Source organism: Hippoglossus hippoglossus, chromosome 14 (genome assembly GCF_009819705.1).
Source record: "Hippoglossus hippoglossus isolate fHipHip1 chromosome 14, fHipHip1.pri, whole genome shotgun sequence".
NCBI classification, from domain to species: domain Eukaryota; kingdom Metazoa; phylum Chordata; class Actinopteri; order Pleuronectiformes; family Pleuronectidae; genus Hippoglossus; species Hippoglossus hippoglossus.
This window is the reverse complement of record NC_047164.1, coordinates 6276953-6303138: the sequence shown is the minus strand read 5'-3', so window position 1 is coordinate 6303138 and position 26186 is coordinate 6276953. Positions and strand designations below refer to the sequence as shown.

General features: G+C 43.7%; 2 protein-coding genes across 4 annotated transcripts; one reads left to right on the top strand and one right to left on the bottom strand.

The window, feature by feature from the left end:
• Positions 1 to 1202: 1202 nt before the first annotated feature.
• Positions 1203 to 19553, top strand: taok1b (TAO kinase 1b). Of its 3 annotated transcripts, none has more exons than XM_034605578.1 (21): positions 1203 to 1967; positions 10090 to 10348; positions 10614 to 10685; positions 11265 to 11366; positions 11474 to 11519; positions 11660 to 11756; positions 11864 to 11977; positions 12288 to 12379; positions 12612 to 12705; positions 13131 to 13212; positions 14211 to 14378; positions 14624 to 14830; positions 15431 to 15565; positions 15665 to 15901; positions 15999 to 16127; positions 16484 to 16567; positions 16817 to 16936; positions 17020 to 17259; positions 17342 to 17554; positions 18031 to 18213; positions 18453 to 19553. In XM_034605578.1, exons 2-21 carry the CDS (start codon positions 10217 to 10219, stop codon positions 18951 to 18953), a joined length of 3048 nt encoding a protein of 1015 aa, XP_034461469.1. In that variant the 5' UTR covers positions 1203 to 1967; positions 10090 to 10216; the 3' UTR covers positions 18954 to 19553. The 3 variants fall into 3 exon arrangements, with proteins under 3 accessions (XP_034461469.1, XP_034461470.1, XP_034461471.1); XM_034605579.1 differs by lacking the exon at positions 1203 to 1967 and adding an exon at positions 2022 to 2676; XM_034605580.1 differs by lacking the exon at positions 1203 to 1967 and adding an exon at positions 3892 to 4425.
• Positions 19554 to 22913: 3360 nt separating this feature from the next.
• On the bottom strand, positions 22914 to 26186 carry LOC117773838 (protein ABHD15). Its single transcript, XM_034605585.1, has 3 exons — positions 25522 to 26186; positions 23736 to 23965; positions 22914 to 23646 (listed from the first exon to the last, which is right to left on the bottom strand). The coding sequence occupies exons 1-3, from the start codon at positions 26143 to 26145 to the stop codon at positions 22914 to 22916; spliced, it is 1587 nt and encodes a 528-aa protein (XP_034461476.1). The 5' UTR covers positions 26146 to 26186.

Below are 26186 nucleotides of genomic sequence, written 5' to 3'. Positions count from 1 at the left end.
CGACTGCTCTTGTTCAGTCCTGATATTCTGTTCTTAGGGCTGATATATGGTCAAAACTCACAATGATAACGAGAGCAAGACTCAAAATAATACATGTTCCAGTCTGAATAACCCCCAGTGTCTCTGATTATAGTCAGGAGGGATTCATGTATTTATACCATATATACGTGTGTATATATATATATATGTGTGTGTGAGAGAGAGAGATGGAGAGATGGAGAGAGTCAGGGACAGAAAGTTCTGCAGCCCATCCATCCATATCATTTGCTTCAGTATACTTCTGCGCTTGGATACAGACCACACAGGCAGGACCTGATTCCCATCATCATGACAACAGCGCTGCCAGGCAACCAATCAAAGCCCTCTGTGCCCTGTTCTCCGAGCTGATTGGTTTCCCCTCTCGCAGCCTGTTGTGGAATGCCCATCTTTTAACCTCTCTGCTGCCGTGCACGTTGCACACATTCTATATTTCTCCCAATGCAGATTACTGTGTAATCTTCCTCTGAGATGTCACGCTTGCACCGACGTGATGTTAAGTTGTTTTGCATGTGGAGGCTGGAACGTGTTCATTAGATGTGAATATGGAGTAAACACAGGTTTCACAAATGCTCACATGTGTTTTTTTTTAATGTAAACATAACACGATTTAAAGTAAAGTGACACTGGAAGAAATGTGTTTACACCGGTGCACTTGTGGAAACTGCCAGGCATCAAGCCCATATTGAACTGGGTGCACGACTGATCATCTGGCATCTGCACAAACTGCACTTCATATTATATAACTGGAGCAAGAGATCATGGGCCGTGAGGTGGTGTTCACAACCACGTGCATGCAGGAGTTTTACAAGGAGATCACAGTGTTATTATTACATTCTAGTACACATCATCTAGACTTGTTTGGTCTGTACTAGTGTTGTTTGCTAGAATGAATTACGCTCTTCTGATGTTCTCACCATACCAGTGTGTGTGTGTGTGTCTTGGTTCTTTTCTGACATCTTGAGACAATCCACAACTGCTCTCTGATGGTGCACAAAACTGTTTTTAACACTGACATGAGTGAACGACTGGTTATTTATAGAGGAAGCCAGATCAGGACTGAAACTGTTAATCAGGTTAGGAGCTCAGTGACTGAAAATGTGCAAGAAGGCCAAACACACACACATACACAGACAGACACACACTGGGGGAAAGGATGGTTGTCCCCTGCTGTGGGACAAGAATGGACCAGGACTGATGTTGTGTTTACAGTCATTGTGTGTGCACGGCTCCCAGCATCCTCAGCACATGCTTGCAGGTGCAGGCTTGTGCAGCAGCAGCAGCAGCAGCAGGAGCAGACTCACAGATTAGACAGCGAGCGGACGGGGCTCAGTTTCCCTGCAGGCTGCACAGCATCAACAACACTCTCCCCCAGAAACTGTCACACGTGTTCTCCCTCTCTCCTCTCGCCGCACAGCTCCGTGTCTGTCGGTTCATCCGCTCCTCGGGTTCCAGGGAGGCGATTCTCCACCGCCGCCATTTTTTGTTAGGGGACTGCCTACCGAAAGGGGAGAAACTTTGCTAGCTAACGCCTAACATTAGCAGCTAGCTGGTTGGCCAATAGCCCTTGCTTGCTTGTCTGCTAGCCCGTTGTGACAGCGGCAGACGCCTGACAGTCGTTAGCCCGGCTAGCTAGCATCGCGTTGAATTATTATTGCCACCGGCTACTATAAATGACAAAATCGGCTGTTGCTAAAACGAACAAATTAGCAAAACGGAGCGTGTGTGCTGGGAAGGCGACTGTGTTGTTAGATTAGCGAATTAGCAACTGCTAACGTGTAAGCTAGCCCCACTTTGATTCCTCTGGACTGCGTCGCCTCGTCTGTGATTTTTGTTGTGTGGCGTCAGTCGCTTTGCTCTGCCGCGTCGACCGGAGCCTCCAGCCGCCAACACCCCTCTCCCCGACCCGCCAGGACTCCTTTCTGGACGAGGTGAGTCGCTCGCCCGCTTTAGCTTCATGCTAACCCAGCCGTTTGGACGTGTTAACGTGTGTTCTGTGCTGCGGTTAAGCTCCATTTCAACGCAGGTTAGCCGGGGAGCTAGCTAGATCGCCAGGTCGGTTTCCACTCGCCAGCTAACCTGACAGTTGCTGTCACAACTTGTGCGTTGTGTCACATTGTCAGGTTTTTGTGTGTCTGTGCAACTTCAGTCACATCCTGGTCGGCACGGAGGTGTGTTGTGTTGCATGTCAGTGTAAAACACGAGCAGGGGCTGTAGCAGGGGGGCTAGCGAGCTAAGTGGTCGCTGGTTTGGTTTGTTGTAAACAATGCGAACAGACTGCTTTACCTTGAGCAGCGTTAGCTAGCTAGGTTAGCTTGCTAATCCGCTTTATGCAACTATAGTAGCAAGCGGTGCCACTCCCTCGTTTGTGTTGTTGCACACCGTGGCTGTGCGTAAAGTGAAGCTGGGCTGTGGGGTTGTCAGATTTTGTATTTTGGGAAGTTTCCCCATCTACCAGCAGCATCACGGCTCGCACACTGTCTGCATGAGGTGGACGGGAGGTGACATGTTGTACGTCTGTGGCTCGCACACGTTGTGGCACCGTGTTTACAGGCAGCTTCTCCTCCAGGAGACAGACACTCAGCATCGAGTGATCCTTGCAGAGGTCGCGTCCATCGGCCGCTGTTGTTGTGCACTGACGTGAGTCGCATTCCTGCCGTTTTCACTGTTGACATTGCGTAATACTGCCCATCGCTCCACCAGCTCCTCTCCTGCTGGGATTATCTGTGACCACGATTTTGTGCATGACAGTGGGTCGTCGACACGGGGATTGAACGCAGCACCTCCGGTATGGCGAAGCCACGCTCGTCGTCCGTGTTGTGACATCAAGTTTAGCGTGGAGACACCGAGCTCCTGTTGGTGGGGATCCAGCAGGTCTGGTGCTCCGTGGCTTCATGGCTGATCTACACACACACACAAACACACACTTGGATATGGCTTTTGTTTCATGTGCCACCTATAATAGCTGCAGTGTGAGCAAACCCAGCTGTCTTTGTTGTTGTCTTTACACCCTGATGAACAGGGTGTCCGTGCACCTCGGCTGAAAAGCAGGTACAACTTGTCCTCATCCTCTCTCATCACGGATCTCTGCTCGGATGCCCATCCCTGCCTTCCTGTGTTCTGTGTAACCTGTGCTCGTCTGACATTTGTTCATTCATTTTTCTGTCAGAACACAAGAAGGCCCATTCACAAGAAGGATCATCTCCCCTTGTTTACTTTCAAGGTCTTGCTGCTGGCCGATGATGAGAGTTGCGTAGCTGCCTTTGCATGTGAACGTCCCTATGCAGGAGAAGCCTTTGCAAAGTTGTGAGGTTTTTGGTGTGTGTCAGTGTTATATCAGGGGGTGCTGAATATGGTCACGCTGCATAATGGATTTAAGTGTCTCCCAGGAAAAATGGATTAGACACTGGAGCAAAGCCTTCCCTGTTTGCTTAAGTCTAGACCCAAGTCAGTCGGTAACAGTCAGCCTCTGCAGAACAAGACCCGGTTCCACAATATCATCCACCATCACCACCACAAATGAATTTGTTATTGTTATGAAATATGTAATGTACTTTTTGTACTTTAGTTTCTTGAATGTCTTGCTTACAATTAAGCTCTTTTTTTTTTTTTTTAGCTGACAAACCTCAGGGCTTATAAAGTGACATTGATCCTCAGGTGTTCACTGTGTTGACCAACCTGACAGACAGTAGCGACATAGCAGTTTGAAATAATAAAGTTTGGCTGCTGAACAATTGGAAACCAGAAGCTTATTTGATGAGTCAGACTACGAAAAAGAACGAAAAGGCAGAGGTTAGGCACATCCAAAATGTATTTTAAGTGACGAGAGAGGACGCACACTGTTGAAACAATTAAAATATATTAATATTAATGGTTTGCCAGATTTTTAGATATGGATGGGTGAGCATTAACTTTTCAATCACTCAATCTTCATCACATTACACATTTGTGGAGAACAGTTCAAGATTTAAGCCGTCAATAAGATTCAGTGTGAAGTCCAGTAGTGCTAAGGTCAGAGATGACTGGATTCTTTTGTATGTCATGTTGTTGAGGGTGGTGGCCCAGGGAATTGTCTTTTTACCCAAGTGCTTCACGTTCAGAAGAAACTATGCTGTCGATGCTCGTGACATTTATCCCAACACGGATAAAAACAAAGTGTAAGTGGAGCTCGGCGAGAGGAAAGGGATGGATCAAATCCTCTTAGTGCTTGGTCACTCTGCTCACATCATCTCTGTAGCACTACAACTCGGGATGAGTTGTTGTTGACATTGGGCAGCCAGAGAGCTTTCACTTCCTCCACTCAGTGAAAGCCACAATCTGTAATCAGTCTGGGAAGCAGGAGCATGGACACCCCACCCTCCATCTTCTATCTCCATCTACACACAGCGCGTGAGCTATTTGAACAACAGCGCACATGTAGGTCACAAATTAGCATTGTTTCTGAACACCTAACCTATTTTTCACTGCCTAGAATGAAACTAATGCCTAAACTCTGTCTGATTCAAACACAGATCATTTACTAGTCCAGTGTTTTTCTTTGTCAGTTTAAAATCTGTACACCTCCCTGAACCTGATAAGGGAAAATTACGGGACATGCAAGAGGAGATTCTTCTTTTTGGCATGTGAACATTTTAACTAAATTGTTGTTATAAAGAGTCATTGTTAAAATGTTGTAGCTAAGTGAAAGAGAAGGATTTCATGTGGACCAGTTACATCTGGCTGATACAGGATCATTTAATAAGATGTGTCAGCTAAGTGCAGTCCTACTTAAATTATTTAGCAATACAGCATTTAGCATCTGTCTGAAGGACATTTTGAAACTATATGCATGAAAGTATATGTGTGTGTGTGCTTGTGTGTAAATTAATATGACACCTGAGTTCCCACAGTTCTATAAAAACTGTTTAAAGGCGATTTAGTATATCGTGGTTGATGAGGTTTCGTCTCAGATTGACATTTAAAGTTGAAGCTCTACTGACGTGAACTCCATGTCCCTAAAAGAATCACAACAGTGTAAATTATCCCGCAACAACGAACAGGTGCAACAAAACCATCCGACGGGTTTCACTCTTTGTAATCACCAAAATAACAGAAGCTAACTGCAGAGGTGTACCATGGATGTGTGGGGCTTGAATCAATCTGACAATCTGTTTATTTTGGTGGTCGGCAGATCTCTGCGGTTTTTGAAGGAATGATAACATTTCTAATTGTAGGCTTCTGTTTAACCCAGTGTTGAAAGTGATCAATGCAATCGGAGCGAGCTGAACTAACACAATCGGCAGTTAAATCCAAAAGTGTTGCATTGTAGTCTGATAAAAGCTGGTAACTGTATTTGCAGTATGTTATACGTTGTAAACAGCAGAAATGGAAAAAAAAAACAATATAATGGATGAACGGATGTTTGGTTCTCTAGGTTTTAATTAGCAGAAATTCTCTCTTTCTCTTTTGATAAAGCAGCAGACGGAAGAATTGCTCCAGGGTTGCTCCTCTGTAGATGACCCTGTGCTCTGCAGCTGAGAGAGTTTCACTGTGGGGATCAATAAAGTATTAGATTATTTATTATCCCCCTCCATTTCTCTCTTTCTTTCTCTCCGTTACACCCTTCGCTACTTAGCTTTGTGTATTGGTTCCCTCTTCATTAGGCTTCTTGGTGATTTTTACTGTGCGCAGGAAATCAATTCACATAATACATCAAGAGAGAATCCATTTTCTCAAGCAGTAAAGCAAAACAACTTTGGTTGCATTTCTTGAACACATTGTTCTTTGTGATAAAGCGTGCGCACGCATGTCTTGCGGACGAGTCTGTCTCTTCCAGATTCAGTCTTGTGACTAAGTGTGTTGTGCTCGGATTGTCTGTGTATGGGGGAGAGAAACAGAGAAATATGGATATTAACACTAATTACATTTGTATTACACTGTATTATCTAGTCTGTTGGAACTGTACAAATAGCCCAACACAAGCCAAGTCGAATAGTTTATTTCTTCTAGATGTAAAATAATGAAGTGCAGGTAACGCTCCACTGATATTAAGTGACAAGATGTTTGTTTAACTTTACAGTAATGTTTTTTGTTTTGACCTTATTCTGAGCAATGAAAATGTTCAGCTAATGAATCCATTACAAAATTTGAAAACTGCAGTACCTATGTACCTTTGTTACTTACACTTGTATATGTTATATTGTAAATGTAACACACACAAGAGATTTAGGGTGGCTCTTTTTTTGGTTGTATAATGTGTTGCTTCCCAGAGTGTTGGGTTTCCTTCTGAGGGTGTCGGTCAGTACAACTCGTGAGTCAAACTAAACTTGTGCTGTATATGTGTAAAGCAAAAGATGGTCAAAGTTTTGACAGATTACAAGAAAAATATCCAAAATATGACAAAGCATATGTTGCTCTCAGGTGTAGCCGGAGCCTTGAGCCTTTTGTGAGCAAGGTTAAGTTGGAATTCTTTATTTACGAACCAGGAATAGCGCAACATTATTTAAAATACATATACTGTTCAAGCTACATTATAAAGTTATTTAAAAGATTTATCTGATCAGGTGTCCCAATGTATCAATGATAAAATATAAAGAGGTTTGTAATAACAATTCATGCTATTAAATTATATCACTAGAGTCTTAACAATTCAGTTTTCTGAGATGCATCAGGAAAACATTACTTTTGCAAACAAGCAACTATTAAAAAATGAATCTAGTAACCGACAGGAACAGAAACAGCTTGTAAATAATAGTTTGCTTGTTTGCAAGCTACCTTGTGATTGTACACTCATAATCAGTGTGTGCTGAATCAGGCTGAGTGTTCATGAGGAAGTATTATCACATGGTAGATGGAAAACATCTTTACAGTTCAGAGAGCTTCTAGACAACAGAGAATGTTGAACATGTTTTTTTTCTGTTATTCTGCTGATTTGGGTGGAAAGAATGTTGGTCTTTTACTTGTAAGCCTTTCTGCTTTTCACACAAACATCACCCAAATTATTTCAACTCAAGTCTCTCTCACAGACGCAGGCACAGAGGGGTCCGTCAAATTTCTCTGTATTAACAATTTATCTTATAGCTTGAATACATTTGAACTTTTAGAAGCAGTTATTCTAACCTGAAGGCGCGGATGTGAAACATACAGCACCTCTGTGTACTTGTACTGCAGAGCTACTGTGGGAAAATGTGGAAAATGCTGATTATGCTTTGATTTTCAGTTGGAATATTTCATGTGTGATTTGTTTTTGTACACAATTGTTTTTGCAGAGCAGAAAGACCCCTACACCTGAATATTCAGTGTTTGACCTGGCTCGATTGCTGAAAGCTTCATACAGCCTTTTAAAAATGAAGGTTTTTAAAGGCTATCTGTCTTATAATGCTTAGCTTGTAATGCTGCATGTATTTGGACAAAATTAGACAAAATCTGAATGATTCTCTGTTCACTAGTATCCAACATAAAAAGACTGTGGTTGTCTGTGTTACTTCAGTTTGTTCCCAGATATGTGTTGTCCTTGGGGGCTTTGTGTTTCATCATAAGAGTTTCATGCTTGTTTTATTCGTAGTCAGCTGGATCGCGTTTTCACCAGGACGAACCTTGTGACATTAAGCCAGCCTGTGTGGTAGCGGTGCCACAGGCTGCCGGCCTGTGCTGATAACTATAGGTTCGGTTCACGGTGCTGCCAACACAAAGATAAGCTGAAAGGAGGAAAGTAGCAGTTTACCCTCTGAGCATGTCCGTAATGATATCCCTGTGGTATCTGGGTATGGAAAGGGTTGTGCTTCGTTTCATGTTGGCTGAAGACAAAACATGGAGATGAGGTTAAAACAGGGCGGACTGATTCTTTAATTGGTAGGTTTTTGATTGAACTTCAGATCTCGTGTCAGGCACGAGATCTGAAGTTTTGGTTTTATATGTTCTGTAAAGATTGTTGCATATGCAAGAGTTTGTACGCCCTCCTCAGTCAGTATTTGGTAACCCCCTTTTTGGCAGATTTGGCACAGTTTTCAAACGCTCTCTGTAAGTCTTTCTTTTGTTGGTTCTCTTCCTGCAGATCTCTTCAAGTTCTTCTATATTTTTAGACCGTGTATCACACACATTGCATATTTAATATCTACACACCGATCTTTACTGATGTTTAGGTCAGGGCGACTGTGAGGGTCAGTCTAAAAGCTTTGGCTTGTGTTTCCTGAAGAAATGGTTCATGGTGGATTTTGAGTTCTGCTCTGGCTCATCATGTCTTCTTTTCAGTTTATTGACTTGCTGTAGAACATATTTCATCCAGGATTTACTGAGAGATTAATCCATTCTTCTTTCTCTATCTATGCAATGTTTCCTGTGCCACTGGCTGCCACACAATCATAATATTCCCACCCACATGCTAAACAGTTGGCATTTTTTTTAAGTTCATGGAAAAAAGTAGAAGTGTATTAACATTTGAAGAAATGCTCATTCTTAAATGTCTCCTTGTTGCAGGGCTTGTATTTACTTTTCTCTTTTGTACTCAACAGAATCTGGAAGTAACTCAGGGCTGTCTAAACCTTTGCATATAACAAAAAATCACAACCTCCAGCTTTTTTCTGTATTTTACTTTGAAAAGCTGATTCAGAAAATTGACAATTTGTTTCTGACAACAACAAACACGGCAATGGTCGCTGTTGTGATAAAGTTCCTCATTATAGAGGAAGCAAGATGCAAAAGTGGCCACGTTGTAAATGCCTGTAGTTTCATCCCTACTTGCAAAGTCCCCTTAAAAAGTTCTGTCATTGTTGAAATTTCTTCCTCGTGTCCAATGGTCATCTCGCCTGAACTATTGGGTGCACTGCTCCCATGATTTCTGGTGGCACTGCTCTGTATCGTCCATTTCTGTAAGCTTTCATAAGACAAATATGGATGAAATGAAAGCAGAGTACTGACAGAAGTTGTTGTCCGTTTTCCGTATGTCAAACTTTGAGCATAACTGAGCCTTTACCTGTACAATACAGGATGTTGACAGATACTGCTCATTTGCATGAAACGTTATATAAGTCAGTTTCGTTTTTGTGATGAAATTCTGAAACACACCTACACACTCGAAGAATTTGCTTTATAGATGCAGATTATACAATATGCTTTGACACACACTCATTAAAACACAGTATTAATCTTACATGCACATTACATGAATTAACAAGGGCACAATTGATGCATCCAGTTTAGAGTACACAGTCAAATTTGACCTCGGGTCCTTTAATTGATCTTCTGATGCAGTTCACCCCTCATTACTGTCGGCCTCCTCATAGCACCGGACATGAAATCAATCTCTGAGCTGGGATATTTGCATTGCCCAGTATTCCAGTCACTTACAGATCTGCAATAATTGCTGAAGCGATCTGAACTGAACTGATACACTCATGATGACTCTGCAGTTAGTGGATTATATTGGGGTCAGCATTTGATGGTGCGACCAGTGGCTTTAGTCACCGTGTTTACATGTGGAGCCTCTAATCTTTCCCTGAGAAACTTTGTATGTCACTTCAGCCAGTGTGTTGTCGTATGCGGTATGATATTTTAATGATGCCTCAAGCCCACGTGTGTTTTCACAATTGTTAAAGATACAAAGAAAGGTACAAACCTTTTTCCCACACATCTCAATCACACATGCATAATTCTATTTCAAGTTAGGGCTATAAAGTTATATCACACCTATTGTATTGTCTTCCAACTGCATTTGTCACATGATTATTGTGGCCCAGTTATGTTGTAGGGATCAGGTTGGATTAATTAGCTCAGGGATTGATAATAACACTGAAATTGAGTTGAACTGAACTGTGGCTCAAAACTGGAAGTCTGAACAGAACTGTGGATTTGGAGAACTGTTGCACACCTAATCAAAGCATTTTGGTTTTGCCCCTTGTGTAGTGTGTCTTTGTGTTGTAGTTTGTATGGATGGAGAGCAGACTTTAAAAAATGTGGCATCTACCATTCGCTGATGTAGTTTCCTCAAACCTGCATGAGAGTTTTATCTTGTCCTTGCTAACGCCTCTGTCTTTCTCTCTTTGCCTCCGCTCCCCCTCACCCCTTCTGTCCATCTAGGTGTCCATGTGCTGATTCCTCAGGCCCATCCATTACTGCAGATGAATCTTCAGCTGCTTTGGCGTAGCTCAGCACCCAGATAGTCCCACCCCCTTCGAGTGGGCGATAAGGGACTACATTGACCAGGATGCCCTCCTCTGTAAGGGCAGGGAGCCTGAAGGATCCGGAGGTGTCTGATCTTTTCTTCAAAGAAGACCCAGAGAAGCTTTTCTCAGACCTCAGAGAGATTGGCCATGGCAGCTTTGGCGCCGTCTACTTTGTACGTCAACTACATCTTTGCACTAACTCACTCAGTTAAATACGATTATATAAAAGTATCAGATCTCAGTCAATTTTGTTCCTTATGTTACTGTATACATTTCTGTGATTAAAACAGTAGCTCAAGGCTTTTTGAGAAAGCAACTGAATCACATACAACTTGTATATTTGAGTCCATGGTCCATGATTACAGAAAATGTACAGAGCATTAGAAGTCCTGTATGTTCTGTTAAAAATGTGTCCTGACTGTCCTTTGTGTTTGCCAGGCACGGGATATACGCACTAATGAGGTGGTGGCAATCAAAAAGATGTCCTACAATGGCAAACAGTCTATTGAGGTGAGACAAGAATGATAATAATATTTATATATATGTGATAGTATAATTAATAATCTACGATAGTTCAGACTTTGACAATAAACCTTTCTACACGTTTCAGGAAATATTCTCCACTGAATAATTGTGAATAATGTTTGTGCACTTTAATACAACTCAGATCAATACAGCTGCTCTTTGTCTTCTACTTCCTCTACCACAAACTAACAATACAAGTTTTTGATATATACATTTTAAATACTTAATGTAAGCAATAAATAATAAATGCTGATATCGTCAAACCCTCTTCTTGTCAAACTGTAAAAATCCTAACATGACAACCATTAACAAAAACTGCCTGTTTCTGTGCTTCATCAAGGTTTTTTCAAGAGCTGCTGGACCACACTGTTAAAGTGGGGTATCATTGTAATTCTGATTTAAAATCCTTTAAACATACAACAAGGTCGCTCCTGTGCGCTCACTTTCACTTTCACCTAGATACAGCTCCTGATTTCAGATTAGCTATAATCAGATTACACATAATCTGTGACGAGAATCAAGGCATTGCATGTTTTGTTTTGAAGTCGCTGCTTTCCCCAACAGAAATGGCAGGACATAATAAAGGAGGTGAAGTTTCTCCAGAGGATCCGGCACCCCAATAGTATAGAGTACAAAGGATGCTACCTCCGTGAGCACACAGCATGGGTAAATCACCTGACTACACGCACAGGATTGAAACATCATCTCATTCAAATATATGGGTTTGTATTTGTCTATTCGCTGTTATTCACAACCTCATCTGTTGTCTCTAGCTGGTGATGGAGTATTGTCTCGGCTCAGCCTCTGATCTGTTAGAAGGTGAGTAGGTGTTCTGTGGTTCAGTTTTTCCCAAGAGATGAGGTTTTGATCTGTCTTGTCTTTTTGAGCTCAAAGAAAAGAAAGTAGTCTTTGATGTGTCCTCATCAGCTGGCGTTCCAAGTCTTTTTTTCCTCCTACAGTTCATAAAAAACCTCTACAAGAAGTAGAGATCGCTGCCATTACACATGGTGCTCTGCAGGGGCTGGCCTACCTTCATTCCCACAATATGATCCACAGGTGAGGCAGTTTTTAAAATCTTTGCAGAACTGTCTGTAAACAATATATATCCCCCCCCACACACCCCATCATCTGAACACGTTTCTTCTTGTTTCTCTGTCGCTCAGGGACGTGAAGGCAGGTAACATCCTGCTGACTGAGCCGGGGCTGGTCAAGCTGGCCGACTTTGGCTCGGCCTCCATTGCCTCGCCTGCCAACTCCTTTGTGGGAACGCCATATTGGTAAGTGAATGTGTAGAATGTTGACTCCAGAAGCAGCCTGTGATTGACAGTCTGCTTAAAGAAGTATTGATTATTGAAATGGATTTCACTTTAAATGGTATTTACCTCTATTTGCATACTCGCACACAAGTAAAGAGCTGCCTGCTGTAGTGTTTGAAGGCTTTGCTCAGGATAGAGATATCGTCTTCAGGAGGGAGGACCTGCTTTTTAAAATCGTATTCATGCTGCTGATGAACCTTGGACGATTATAGTAAATTAAGCTTTCCCTTTTTTCCACAACTTTATCTTTCTGCTCCACTTCTTCTTCCAGGATGGCCCCTGAGGTGATTCTCGCCATGGATGAGGGCCAGTATGATGGGAAGGTGGATGTCTGGTCCTTGGGGATCACCTGTATAGAATTAGGTAGGTAACAGTGTATGTTTGTGTTTATTTTATGTATAAGGATGAAACTGCAGTATATTATAGAATATTTAATATAAAATAAAATATAGCCCTTCCATTCTTTTTAAACACACAGTTTGCTATCACTGGTAAAATGATTTGTATACAAAGAGCCTATATTATGCTTCTCTGGTTGTCATACTATTGATTTAATAAGAAGAAATAAGTCCTGACTTTGTGTTTTCTGTTCCAGCGGAGAGGAAGCCTCCCTTGTTTAACATGAATGCAATGAGTGCCTTATACCACATAGCGCAGAATGAGAGTCCCACACTAATGTCTAGTGAATGGTAAGTTGCCACAAACACACAATGAAAATAAATAGCATAGATTAGCAAAGTTGCAAGTCTCTGTGAATTGATTTTGACTGCTTACTTAATGAACTTGCATTACCTGTGAAAATTATTTTGTTTCTATGTAAGTTCTAAGAAAACATGATTTACTACTGATCGTACAAAAACTCTGGGTTGATCCTTTAATTTGTGGGCAATGAAAAATGACGAGCAAAGAGAACAAATGAAATGTGATATAACTAAATTAAACCATTAAAAAATACAAACATGCTATGAAATGCTTTGCTTTAGTTTTAAATTGGGCTGTATTGTATTTACGTTGTATGTTTTTCACCTGAACCTATTGTGTTGACTTTTGTTAGGACGATCGGTGTCAGCGTCTTGTTGTGGTTTGACCCTCTGTCCTGTCGTCTTTGTTTCAGGACGGATTACTTCAGAAACTTTATCGATTCTTGCCTTCAGAAAATCCCCCAGGACCGGCCGCACTCTGACGACATGCTGGGTGTAAGTTCATGCCCGTACTGTGCACTGCCACACATAAACCTGATGACCGGCCCTCCTGCGATAAATCTGACGTTTGCACTCAGTTCTGTCCTCAATAAGCTTCTATTTTGATTCACTAATCCCCTGTTTCCAGATTCACACACATCCACAACATGGACAAACACACACACACGGCTCGGTTTTGTAGAAAGAACATGTAATTACTGAAGAGATGCGACTTCTCCATCCACTGTTAAGTAATTGAGCAGCGCTCACTAATGGATTCACTGTTGCTAATGGAAGTCGTCCTTGGGGTACTGTAAGCACTATAGTGTGTCTTTCTTTGTTAAATGTTAAGTTAAAAACAGTCTTTGCTTGAAAAATTCAAACTCTTACAATCTTCTTTTTTAACTTATTGTCTAATTGATCTTCTTCAGTAGAACTACTGGTCCAACTTTACTTTACTTTACTACAAAGTACAGGAAGACAGTGTTAATGTTTTTTAATGGGCTGCAGGTCATTACAATAGCTATGGGATTTCCTGTCATATTTTAGTTCCTAATAACTAACTTTGACAGTGGCCATACATGATCTGCTTCTTTTTCTTTGGGTATCTCATTTACACCAAAATTAGTGAGTATAGGCAGGGCACCCGCTGGTAAACCCGCTGGTAAACCCACTAATTGACTCCTTTCTCATTGCCAGTAGAAGAGTTAGCCTTTTTCTGTATTTATTTCCCTCTCACGTCACGTTTGAGGTCACAAACGCGCCGGAAACTGAAAAGCTCTCTCACCTCGCTCTCTAGCCAGAGTTACATCTTACACATCCTGAAGAAAAAACAGCTATTACACTTTACATAATAAATAAGTGCACAAACTTTCACGCCTATTTACGCTGTTAAACTGTTAAAGTTTCAGTGTGAAAAACTTGTATTTCATTCCTGTTATCCTTCTTTTTCTTCTGTGACTTCTCTGTTCAATGATGTTCCGTCTTTTCCTTCCTGCTACCTTCCACTGCAGCATGCATTTCTGCAGCGTGAACGTCCAGACTCTGTGCTAATGGATCTTATTCAAAGGACCAAGGATGCCGTGCGAGAGCTGGACAACCTGCAGTACCGCAAGATGAAGAAGATCCTCCTTCAGGAGGCTCACAATGGACCCGCTGCAGAGCCTCAGGATGGAGATGAGGTGTGTGTGTGTGTGTGTGTGTTGCATGTTAAAATAATGATGCTTGAATACAAAGAAAATTTGTGTGGGACAGAAAACAACCATGAAGAGAAAATAATTTGGCATGCATTGGTTTGTATGCATGTCTTTCTGTCTCTCTGTGTCCCTTTCTCGTCTTTCCTCTCTGGCTCTTTCACTCTCTCTCTCTCGCTGTCTCTCTCTCTCTCTCTCTCTCTCTCTCTGTGCTCTTTCCACTCTGTCCCAAGGAGCTGGAGCCTGGTGGAGGTCGAACAGGAACAGTGAACAGCGTCGGCAGTAATCAGTCCATCCCCAGTATGTCCATCAGCGCCAGCTCCCAGAGCAGCTCCGTCAACAGCCTGAATGAAGCGGCCCAGGACAGCCACAGCGAGCTGGACCTGATGGAGGGGGACCACACAGTCATGTCCAATAGCTCTGTCATCCACATCAAACCGGTGGGTAAAGTGACTCAGACACTCAACTATTTAGAGGAATTCTGACAAAAAAAGGGGCACTTTGTCTAGTCTGAGAAAATGACTCCCTCCTGTTCACTTTCTATCTGTGCGAGTGAAATATTTGCTTCCTGTGGCAAAACAAATACTCATGTGTGACCTTGCCCTTAAAGCTGAAACCCTGCAAATTGGGCACAAGTTTGAAAGATTCAGTACCATTCAGAGAAGGTCCAGGGAAATCTGTCTCTACCCATCCCTTTACTTTATGGAAGTGCAATAGAACATTGCTAGAGCATCCCTATGATTAATTTGTCTATTATTCTTTATCATACTAAATAAATATTGGATGGATGAATGCAAAAAAAGGGTAGATGTGTCATCAAGTGGGTGAGTGGGGAGTTTCTTACAGCAGCCAGGTGAATGGATTCAGAGTGAGACATCGCACTTCACTGCCGTGATGTTTGTGTAGCACCTTGATCGTTTCTGTTTGTCTTATTCTCGCTCTGTCCCAGATTTTCCTCCCAATGCTTCTTTTTTTTTGTATGTGTACTGTTAATTACTGTGACAGAGTAATTTGTTAATAGTGCTGCCTCATGTCTCCAGGAAGAAGAGGAGAGCTTCTCTGGGGAGCAGGAACCCAGCAGTCAACCCACTGAGCCCCAGGCAACACCAGCTCAGGTCCCAAGGAAGCACTACCGCAACAGAGAGCATTTTGCCACCATACGCACAGCGTCACTTGTGAGAACACACTTACTACTCCTTCATCATCTCTGTTATACCAACACACCTTTTAAATAATCCGGACCTTACTGATTCTCTCTGGCGTGTATCTTGTAGGTGACTCGAGAGATGCAGGAACACGAGCAGGACTCTGAGCTACGGGAGCAGATGTCAGGATACAAACGAATGAGACGGCAACATCAGAAGCACCTGATGGGTCTGGAGAACAAGCTGAAGGGAGAGATGGATGAGCACCGTCTGAGGCTGGACAAAGAGCTGGAGAGTCAGAGGAGCAACTTCACCCAAGAGATGGAGAAGCTGCTCAAAAAACACCAGGCGGCCCTCGAGAAAGATGTCAGCAAATTAAGAAAAATACCCACACACACAAAATATTAATCTAAAAATGAAAAGAGTGTAATTTGTTTTTACTCATTGTCCATGTTTGGTTTAGCTGAAAACATTTGCCAATGATGAGAAGAAGTTCCAGCAGCACATCCAGGTGCAGCAGAAGAAAGAGCTCAGCAGCTTTCTGGAGTCTCAGAAACGAGAATATAAACTACGCAAGGAGCAGCTCAAAGAGGTAACATACATGACACACACACACACACACACACACACACACACACACACACACACACACACACACACACACACACACACACACACACACACACACACACACACAGGGTGATATGACCAGATACCTTGTTTTTTCTGACAACCTGTCCAAACCCCAAAGAAACCCTTTCCTGAAAGTTTCTCATAAAGCCAGTTTTCATGAAATAAAAGTTTTGAGTTTCATCCAGGCACTTAACACAGGCTGAGGAAGCCACAGCTCAAACTACACATTCTTGAATTGCTAAATGTTGATATTAAACCCAATAGTGATGATGCCCTGATACACTGAAAGAAAACAAAGTATCACTTGTGTGGCAGGAACTGAGTGAGAACCAGTCGACTCCAAAGAAAGAGAAGCAAGAGTGGCTCTCCAAGCAGAAAGAGAACATCCAGCACTTCCAGGTGAGGATTTCTCAGACTTTACGTACATTTCCAAGACCAAGTCATTATTTTTCCTCAGACCTGGTAATGGACAAGTTGAATCTGTAACGTTAACAAAATGTACCTCTCATCTAAGAACTACCCAGGTTTGACCCTGCTTAGCTCATTTGTCCCCCAAAACTTCACTTGCCAAGTTTTCTTGTCTCCATTTCAGTTGATTTGTGAGATATACTGTACATTATAGTCATGTGACCATGTGTCCACTACCAGGCGGAGGAGGAGGCCAACTTGCTGAGGAGACAGAGGCAGTACCTGGAGCTGGAGTGTCGTCGGTTCAAACGCAGGGTCCTCATCGCCAGACACAATGTGGAACAGGATCTGGCCAGAGAGGTACTTCAACATGCAGAGACAACTACAGGCCATCACCTGCTCTTGTCTCACCTCCACCCTGAATTTTCTCCTATTTTTTCCAGGAGCTGAACAAACGGCAGACGCAGAAGGACCTGGAGCACGCCATGCTGCTCAGGCATCACGAGTCGATGCAGGAGCTGGAGTTCAGGCATCTGGGGACGATCCAGAAGGCGCGGGCAGAGCTGATCCGTACCCAGCACCAGACCGAGCTCACAAACCAGCTGGAATACAACAAGAGGAGGGAGAGGGAGCTGAGGCGGAAACATGTCATGGAGGTCCGACAGCAGCCCAAGAGCCTCAAGGTACAAAAAACACTTTGAAACCGACCCTGTGACAAACCACACACAGACACACATGTCACTTAACAGTCAATATGTTTCTCAGTCTAAGGAGCTTCAGATTAAGAAGCAATTCCAAGACACTTGTAAAACCCAGACCCGGCAGTACAAGGCCCTCAGGAATCATCTGCTGGAGTCCACGCCCAAGTCTGACCACAAGGCTGTGCTGAAGAGGCTGAAGGAGGAGCAGACCAGGAAGCTGGCCATCCTGGCAGAGCAGTACGACCACTCCATCAATGAGATGCTCTCCACGCAGGCTGTGAGTATCTGAAGAGAAAGTCTAACAGGCTCATGAAACAAAGATGGAAATGTCTCCTTTCAGTCGAGTTTCGTTACTGTCACCAAACAAATCAGTGTCTGATTTGTCTTCACACAAAGCTGCCATCGGGAGTTTGCATTGTTAAAATAGTCCCAAGTTATCATTTATCTCAGGAAAGAAGAATCTAAATATGAATCAAATTGGACATGCAACTTGTTTTTGGTGTTATGTGCTTTTGGTCAGTATTTATAATGTATAATTTAACACATGGATGCCAATAAATAGTATATGATTCTAATTTTGATGCATGATTACATTTCATTGTCAATTTTGAGGGATTGAAATTAGTTTCGGCTATTTAAGGGATCTCTGTTCCTTTTAAAAAAGTAGATTTCATTGACACTGGCCAAATACACGTGCTCACAGAGAAAGATTGAGTTTCTTTCTCTCTGTGTCTTTTGTTTCCCTGCCCTCAGCTGCGGTTAGATGAAGCTCAAGAGGGGGAGTGTCAGGTTCTGAGGATGCAGCTGCAGCAGGAGCTGGAGCTGCTCAACGCGTACCAGAGCAAGATCAAGATGCAGACGGACGCCCAGCACGACAAGGAGAAGAGGGAGCTGGAGCAGAGGGTGTCTCTGCGGAGGGCTCTGCTGGAGCAGAAAGTAAGAAAGGGCCTGGACGGACACCGTGTCGTCTCGTGTTGGTTATCGCACAGATCTAATGTTGACATTCACATACTGTCCTTACTTAAACCTTACACCAAAATTTGCAGGTATATGCAGGTTTTTAAACGTGGGTAAACCTGCTAAAAGGCAATTGACTTGACTCCCTTACTCATTCACTTTCAATGTGAGTTGTTAAGTTGTGAAATCAAGCTGATATTATTTGTTTCTCTCCACAGATTGAGGAGGAAATGCTTGCCCTGCAGAACGAACGCCTGGAGCGGATCCGCTCGCTGCTGGAGCGACAGGCCCGAGAGATCGAGGCTTTTGACTCTGAGTCCATGCGGCTGGGCTTTAGCAACATGGTGCTCACTAACCTGGCTTCTGATCCCCAGGGAGGCTGGGGGGGCGGAGGTGGAGGAGGCCAGGGGGCTCAGGGGGGAGGCCACTGGCCTGCAGGAGGTGGAGGAGGGGGCCACCATAGTCATCACCACCAGGGGAGCTCCAGCTCACAGCAGCCCTGGGGTCACCCCATGCTGGCTGGGGGTCCACCGCCCTGGAGCCTCCATCACCCCGGAGGAGGGAGTCAGAGGGGGAGTGGAGGCGGTGCGGGAGGGGTGAGGAACAGCCCGCAGGCTATGAGGAGGACGTCATCAGGGGGAAGGAATGAACAGGGCATGAGCAGGAGCGCCAGCATCACCTCTCAGATCTCCAACGGATCCCATCTGTCGTACACTTAGGCAACACACACACACACACACAAAAGAGAAACAGTCATTGTCTTAACGTTGACACACCGAAGTAACACTGTACACAGACACACTCCACACATGCTTCACATACACTTATTTCCCACTGTACGTCTGACTCTTACTGCACAGTACTGACACTGGGTTTACTTCCACCCAGTTGCTCCCATCACCACTTCTCTTTCACCAGTGCACTGCTACCAGCAGCGGTCTGTGGAAACCCAACAGTCTCGAGATTAATCCAAGATGGCTGAAGGCCATATACAGTATCCCACAGTGCAATAGTGTTTTACTGTAGCCTACTGTGCTATTTTATGTGTTTTTATATTTGCAATGTTAGTCTCTGTTGCCATAGACTCAAAGTAGAGTTCAGGTTATCTAGCAGGAGTTTATCAGGAGGAGTTTGTTTGCAGTATGCTGTTTTATATGCTGTTTTGTGATAGCAAAATTAGTTGCATCAGGGGGAAATTAGCATTCAATGTGTGCAATTTTTTTTAATAACACTTAAATATTTTTTACTTCAAACCACTCACGGCTCAAGATTAAAGCACAGAAATCGTAATAAGAGAAAGTTTTATGAGATTATTGCTCACGTACTGTTGCAGGCAGATCAGATGAGAAGGCAGGAGGTGACGTAGGGGTCGGACTTGAGACTGACGATTAAAGAACAGAGTTTCAGAACATGTTGCAAAGGTGTAGAAGGGAGATGGAAGGAACAGAACAGAGATTGATGTCAGTGGGTATCTCTGACTTTAAAGATGTAGTGCAGTGATGTAACTGAGGATGGTATCTACCACCGAGTGGAAATGTAACCTGTGAAATCACCTGATTCACTAAGATGAAAAATCACACACACCCAGTCCTGAATGTCTCATGGGTTGAACACCCTTGGGTGGGGAGTTGTTTACTAGCAGGGCTGCGAAGATGCCAAAGGTACAGAGTCAGATATTGTTGTGGTAACTACTCATGCCAACGTATTGTGAAGTTTTTTATGAGATTTCAGTGGAGGTTCAGTTCAAACTATGAGGCCAAACAGATGCATCTTCAGCTGGACTGCAGGAGAGAAGCACTCAGTTCCTGTGCTTGTGCTCTGCCTTATGGGTTCGACTCTTGGGTTTCCACAGGCCTCTGCCCTTCACTCACACCTGCCCAGTCTGAGGGATACTACAGCCTTACACAGCCGTCATGACAGGGTGGCTTTTCAGCAGCACCCAACCTCTACCTGAATAGATTCAAACCTGTGCATTCACTCTTCACTCTTCACTTTAATGCCCTAATTGCCAATTTGGCGCCGTCTTATCGATGCACTATGAAGTTCTTTGATAAAGTGAACGATGCCTGTTTGCCTACCTCAAGTAGAGCTTCACCACAAGGTGTCGTGACTTTACAATGACTTGCACTTTGTCACAGGCCTTTACCCACAGGAAATATGAATCTGACACATTTACACACACAAATTCACTTGAAATAGACATTTGGGGTTTTTTTTATATTCCCCGGGCCACCAGTTATGTCCCTTTGCACACTTTACTGATGAATGCATGTACAGGGTCACATTTTGTGAAAGTGGTATTGGGACATTTAAGTGAAAATAAATGGTGCACATAGCTGTGTTGGTCGTAAATAAACAAACGCGCTCAAACAATTATTTGTTTCTGTGCAACTCTTCGGCTAATGTCCATCACATTTGTCTGAAATATGCCCCAGTGTGCAGTTTCTGACTTTTTAAAAAAGGGGTCAAATTGAAACGAATGAACACTGAATGCACGGAGGAGCGTCACTTGGCGCTCTGCTGGTTGGTGACTGCTGAATGTATCCGTGGGCGCATGGGTGGTGATGCTGGGATCTCCGCTGCCATGACCCTGCAACTTCCCCCGGTGTGACACCCCGCTCTGTCTCACCCCTGGTGACCACCGGTCTCCCTGCTTCCCTCCTCCTCCTCTGTTTCCTCCCCCCCTGAGCCTATTGTGGTCTTCAACCCCCCCACCCCCCCCCCCCCCCCCCCCCCCCCGCTCCTGTCTTCGAGAAGAGCTCTTCAAGTGAAAGAAAAGAAGAAAAAAATATATGTATTATATGAATCTATGAAAAAAAAGGATAATAGAGAAATGGAGATAAAGGTGGGAGTCTTATTGTGAAATGCAGAGATTATGCATTATATTATCTTCAGAGGTGGAATGTACAGGAAACCTGTTAATATTGTATATTTTGAATTTGAAAATATGGAAATCCTAATTGACAAATCAAAGACAATTTAACTTGTGATGCGGACACACTGACGTGGTTTTAGACCAGCGGTTTTTAAGTGTTTTACAGCCGCTGGGTTTTCACTGTCTTACTTGCAGCCACGAGTTCTGAGACTTGTTACAGATGTTCTGTTGTGAATGACAACAACAGGGCTCTTGGTCTGATTGACTCAAGTGTAACGGCAACTTTTTTTTTTTTTTTAATGCTGAATGAGGATAATTTTGCACATCATTTGAAATCTAGTTAGGTGTAGCCTTTGATTTAGCATGGGCTATATTTTACTGACATTACAATACCCAGTATAGAGACTCAAGCTGTCTGCTTAGATTCTTCATGGTTTCTAGGTTGAGGTCACAGTGACATAGAAAAATAAAGAATTGTCCGAAAAGCTGCTCAGTTCTGTAATATTTGGTTTCCTCCACAACCCGACAAGTTCTTGCACAAGACAGTGAAAATATATCTGTTGTTTGATATCTACAAAGACTTACTCTTAGGTGTTGTGGGATCCACTGATATTATTTGAACTTGAGTGTCTGACTTATGAAATGTGTTCCTGCTTCTGTTCTGGTTTTACACAAAGCATTTTCACACTGCACTTAAAAGAATTTGCCTTTTTTTTAATCTTACCTCCCTGAACTCACTATTTACAATCCTGTTGTTTTTTTTAATGGCACAGAAAACTTTTTCTGCCAGGATGCCATTGTATCCAACATATTTTAACAACTTTTATTTTTCCAGTTCCGTAGAGATTTTATTTCCTTTAACACCAGAATGGGTCATTTTATTTTCCAGTCGATGTCTGCAGCCAAACCAGTGGCAGATTTTTAGATTTCTCTTGTGTTTACTAGAAGTCCCAGTTGTGTGTTTTCAAGGCAGTTGGGGCAGAGTCTAGCTTTAGACCTTGGTCACTCTGAACTGGATCAGTTGCACTGATTGCACAAGTGATTGACCAGATTAAAGAGTCTACTGTGATCCCCCACCCCCCCACCCCTCGCTGAGGGACGGCTGCCATTGGCTGAGAGTAGGCGGGAGGCAGGGTCATTTCTGTACAGTCTGTTGATCAGTATTTCTTTTATCTCTCCTGTCATTTGGTGGATCTTGCTGTTTTATTCTCCCTGGTCCAGAGACCTGTATTAAACTGTATTAAACTGTATAGATTGTGCAAAAAGCTGAATGTTGCATAGCAGAAGAGAAAAGCTATTCCTCACAGATGACAAAGTGATTTAAAATGTATAAAAGAAATTCAGAAACAAAGTTTAGGGGATAACTGTAATATTTTGTTTGTAATTACTATTTTTTGTTGGAAGAGGGCTACTGGATAAAGAATCATCTGTAATAAAGTAATTTTAATATTTTGTTGTCCTATGGCGTTTTGTATTTGAAGAGAATGACAAAGTAAAAGTATTTAAAGCTTTAAAAACCTTTTTCTTTATTGACTTTTTTTTCTCAAAGCGGCTCTGAACGTGGATTCATCATGTTTTGATACATACAAAGTGGAGGAGTGGGACAAAGTACAGATTCTGCAACTTATCGTCCTTACTCACATTATCAATATGCTGGGGCCAAATTTCAATATTTAGTTATTTATATTCTCTAGTTTGTGGTTATTTTACATTTGAATGATGGCACATGTGACAAGTTACAGTGTGTTTGTTAAAGACCAAAGAGACATTAGAATTTTCAACTTTATGCAATTTTTCTTCATCCTCAGCGTGTATAGGACCTCTTCCAGGTGAAGTTCTCTCCTTCTGCATCCACGCTGCTCTGTTCTGGTGCCTGAGGTCTCGGCCTCCTCATCACGGCGGCTCTCCTCCTGCGGAGAGGGGCCATGGTGCTGCCCCTGTTCCTCTGCCCAGCCTGGATGTTTCCCCCCAGTGGACCCCCCCAGCTTGTCCCATCCCTCCTCTCCCCTCTTAGGAAATCAGCCACCACTCTGAAGTACTCCAGAACTGCGATGTGACTCCAGCTACCTTCCTCCACCTCCTTATTCTCACCCTTCCCTCCCTCCATCTCCTGTCGGTCTCGAGTGAATCCACAGTGCCCTCCTTTGTCCGTCAACACCAGAAAGAAGTGCGGATTGCTCTGGAAGAGGGCGATGGGTAGAGTGGAGGCAGGAGGGAGGAGAGGGTCGTCACGGCTGCAGATGCAGAGCACGGGGACGGCCACTTCATCTGCATCTCTCAGGGGTTCGTTCCTCTCCCAGTAGCTGTCCCAGTCCTCGGCTGGCTGAGCCCTTTCCCCCAGTGCCCAGGCCGCTGAGGGAGCCACCTCCCTCTCATAATGAGGTCTTGACCTCAGTCCAGAGCTGTTTAGAGAGTTTACTGGAGGTTTCTCTGGATGTTGGGCCGAAGAGCAGAAAAGAGCTTCTTCAAAGTCTCTCAGGGAGGAAGAGCTGAGGGCCCGGTCCACATCCACGACTCCTCTGAAGGAGTTTGCGTATCTTACACCGGAGCCATGTGAGAAGTAAAAGTTATGATCATGTCTATATTCATATCGGTGTTATACACTTCACACTTGAATTTCTCTCACCTCCTCAGCTGCAGTTTCCGGTTAAACAGCGCACCCCAGCGATAAATGGCAGGCATGGCTGTTTGGAACCACAGCTGGCCCAGGAGCACAGGCGAGATGGCAGCAGCTGCAGTCAGGTATGTGCTGGATCCACATTCCCCCAGGTAGGAGAGAAGGACTCCTGAACCTGAACCCTCACTCACCGCCACCAGCTCGGAGGACGGGTGGCGGCTGTGAATGTAGGTCACTGCCTGGAAAAGAGAAGAAATCCACTTTATTTCTGTAGCGCCTCACAGATGTTGGGACTTCGAATTTGTGAAACAAAGTTCGGCCTACATGTGCCGTCAAAAGCCTGAAGCCGCATGTCCCTTTGTTCTGGAGAAAACCAGACCCTCCAGAACTCAGTCTCCCAGGGGGCCTCAACGTCACACAGAGGTGTGAAAACCCCCCAGGTACACAAGTTTCAACTCCTATTGGTCACTCTGGGCCCCATGACCTGTGAGGTCACCGGGCCAATATAAGGCCTGTTCCTCCTCTCTTCTATCTCTTTCCATGCGACCCGTCGAGGGGAGAAGTTTGGCTTCTCCAGCTCACATCTTCTCTTTTCTACAATCCCTCCGAGGGGAGAAGGCTGTCCAGCCTCTTTCCATTCACCTCTTTGAGAGGAGCACACCGGCCCTTCCACGAATCCTCTCAGAGGAAAAGGGCGATGGTCCAGCTCACTCTTTCAACTCAAATCAACTTCCTGGAGGAGAGTTGCAGCTCATCTCACCAAGGAAACCTCCTCGCAATCCAAGCTCTACCAACCTCTAAGCCGCAACGCGATGTCCTGCAGGAGAACTTCAAACAGCAACTGAGCTGCACAGCCCAACAGAATCACGAAGGCAGGAACCACAAACCAGCAAGACGACTTCACAGAACTGCGAACTGCACAGCTACTAATTGTTTCCCCTTTCCATGGACGGGTAACACAACTGGGCTTAATAATTATACCAACCTCTACACTGTCAAGAACTCAATATCCTTCAACTTAGCTAACTATCTATATGGTAATTTTGGTTATAGTTATTAATTTAATTGTTAATCAGAGTTCCAAATTTGTAGTTAGTACTTTTATGAGACTTAATCTTTTCCCTTCCTTTGAAGGGTGGTGCCCCGAGGTAACTTTAATCAATTAAAGTTATGATTTAATATTAATATTTTTAATATTAATATTCAATATTTTATTTTGATAACCAAATTTATTGAATGCCGAAAGGCACACCATTTTATGGTATCACGTTTAATGCATTATTGCACAACACAGAATAAAAAAGAAGTGCAAAAAAAAAATAGATCCTACTGAGAAATGCAATAACACAAAACAGATAAAAAAGAACAATATTAAAAAAAATATATAAGAACAACAAAATAAAAATATATAAAAAATATTGTTGGAGCTAAAACCATAAAAATAAAATCATGATCCATCTTTGCTTTAACCTGAATAGACTTTTAACACTGAATTCCAGCGGATTAAAGAGATTTAATCAAATTGATTAAATCTAGTAGGTCAAACTCCCTCCGACCTCACAAAAGTCCTCACTAACATGAGTCTGCACAAACATCATGTAACCTGTAACTTGACGAGTTGGTGGACACATCCAACGACGAGGCCATGAATCTAGTTGAGAAATAAAATTACTAAAAATGATTTTCTGTCTATCAATGGATCTACTAATAATTTCAGCTCATACCCACAAAAAATATTAACGTGATAAGAAAAGAAGTTTGCACCTGTTGTGAATCAAAGGTTTTCTCTCTTTACCTGCTCAAGATCAGCCGGGTCTCCAAACTCAGTGAGTCGTGCTGTGGTCAGCGGGCACCCTGCTGTGGCCCGGGGGTGGAACACCACCACGTCAAAGCCCTGACGTATGGCCTGATGGCACAGGGCCTTCAAGTGAGGGCTCACCCCTCCCCATGAATGAGGGATGAGGAGAAGGACAGGAGGCGTCGAGGTGAAACAACCCAGCGCCTTTCCCCCCGACTGATGCTCCTTCCTCCCCTCCCACCTCCCCCTCCCAATCCTCTCAGCCAGTCCGGTCTCCAGAGCCCAGTCCACCGCTACAATCCCCCCATCTCTCAGCAGCAGATTGTCCCTGGTGAACTCTACTGTGTCTCCTGCTGGTCCACACAGCAGAGCGGACAGGGTCTGGAGGTGGGGGTCTCCCCTGGGCCAGGCGGCCGGTCTCGGCCTGGCCAGAGAGCCACAGTGGCGGAGCAGATATTTGGCCAGTGCAGAGGTTTTGCAGATGAGCGTGGGTTCTTCTTCAGTCATGGACGCCCGTCCTGTCCGACAACGTGCTCTGAGCCAGCGGAGGACGAGACTCAGCAGGAACAGAAACAGGGAAGGAAGCAAACAGGACAGACAGTCCCATACAAACGGTGCCATCTTTACATAAAGTAATCCGGTGGTTTTCTCTGGGACGTTCT

Coding starts and splice junctions, on each gene's coding strand:
- taok1b (XM_034605578.1), top strand. CDS start 10,217: ATGCCCTCCTCTGTAAGGGCAGGGAGCCTGAAGGATCCGGAGGTGTCT. Junction 10,686..11,264: donor ATGGCAAACAGTCTATTGAG/GTGAGACAAGAA, acceptor TTTCCCCAACAG/AAATGGCAGGACATAATAAA. Junction 18,214..18,452: donor GGGCTCTGCTGGAGCAGAAA/GTAAGAAAGGGC, acceptor TTCTCTCCACAG/ATTGAGGAGGAAATGCTTGC.
- LOC117773838 (XM_034605585.1), bottom strand. CDS start 26,145: ATGGCACCGTTTGTATGGGACTGTCTGTCCTGTTTGCTTCCTTCCCTG. Junction 23,966..25,521: donor ACCCGGCTGATCTTGAGCAG/GTAAAGAGAGAA, acceptor TCTCTTTTCCAG/GCAGTGACCTACATTCACAG. Junction 23,647..23,735: donor CGGAAACTGCAGCTGAGGAG/GTGAGAGAAATT, acceptor CTCCGGTGTAAG/ATACGCAAACTCCTTCAGAG.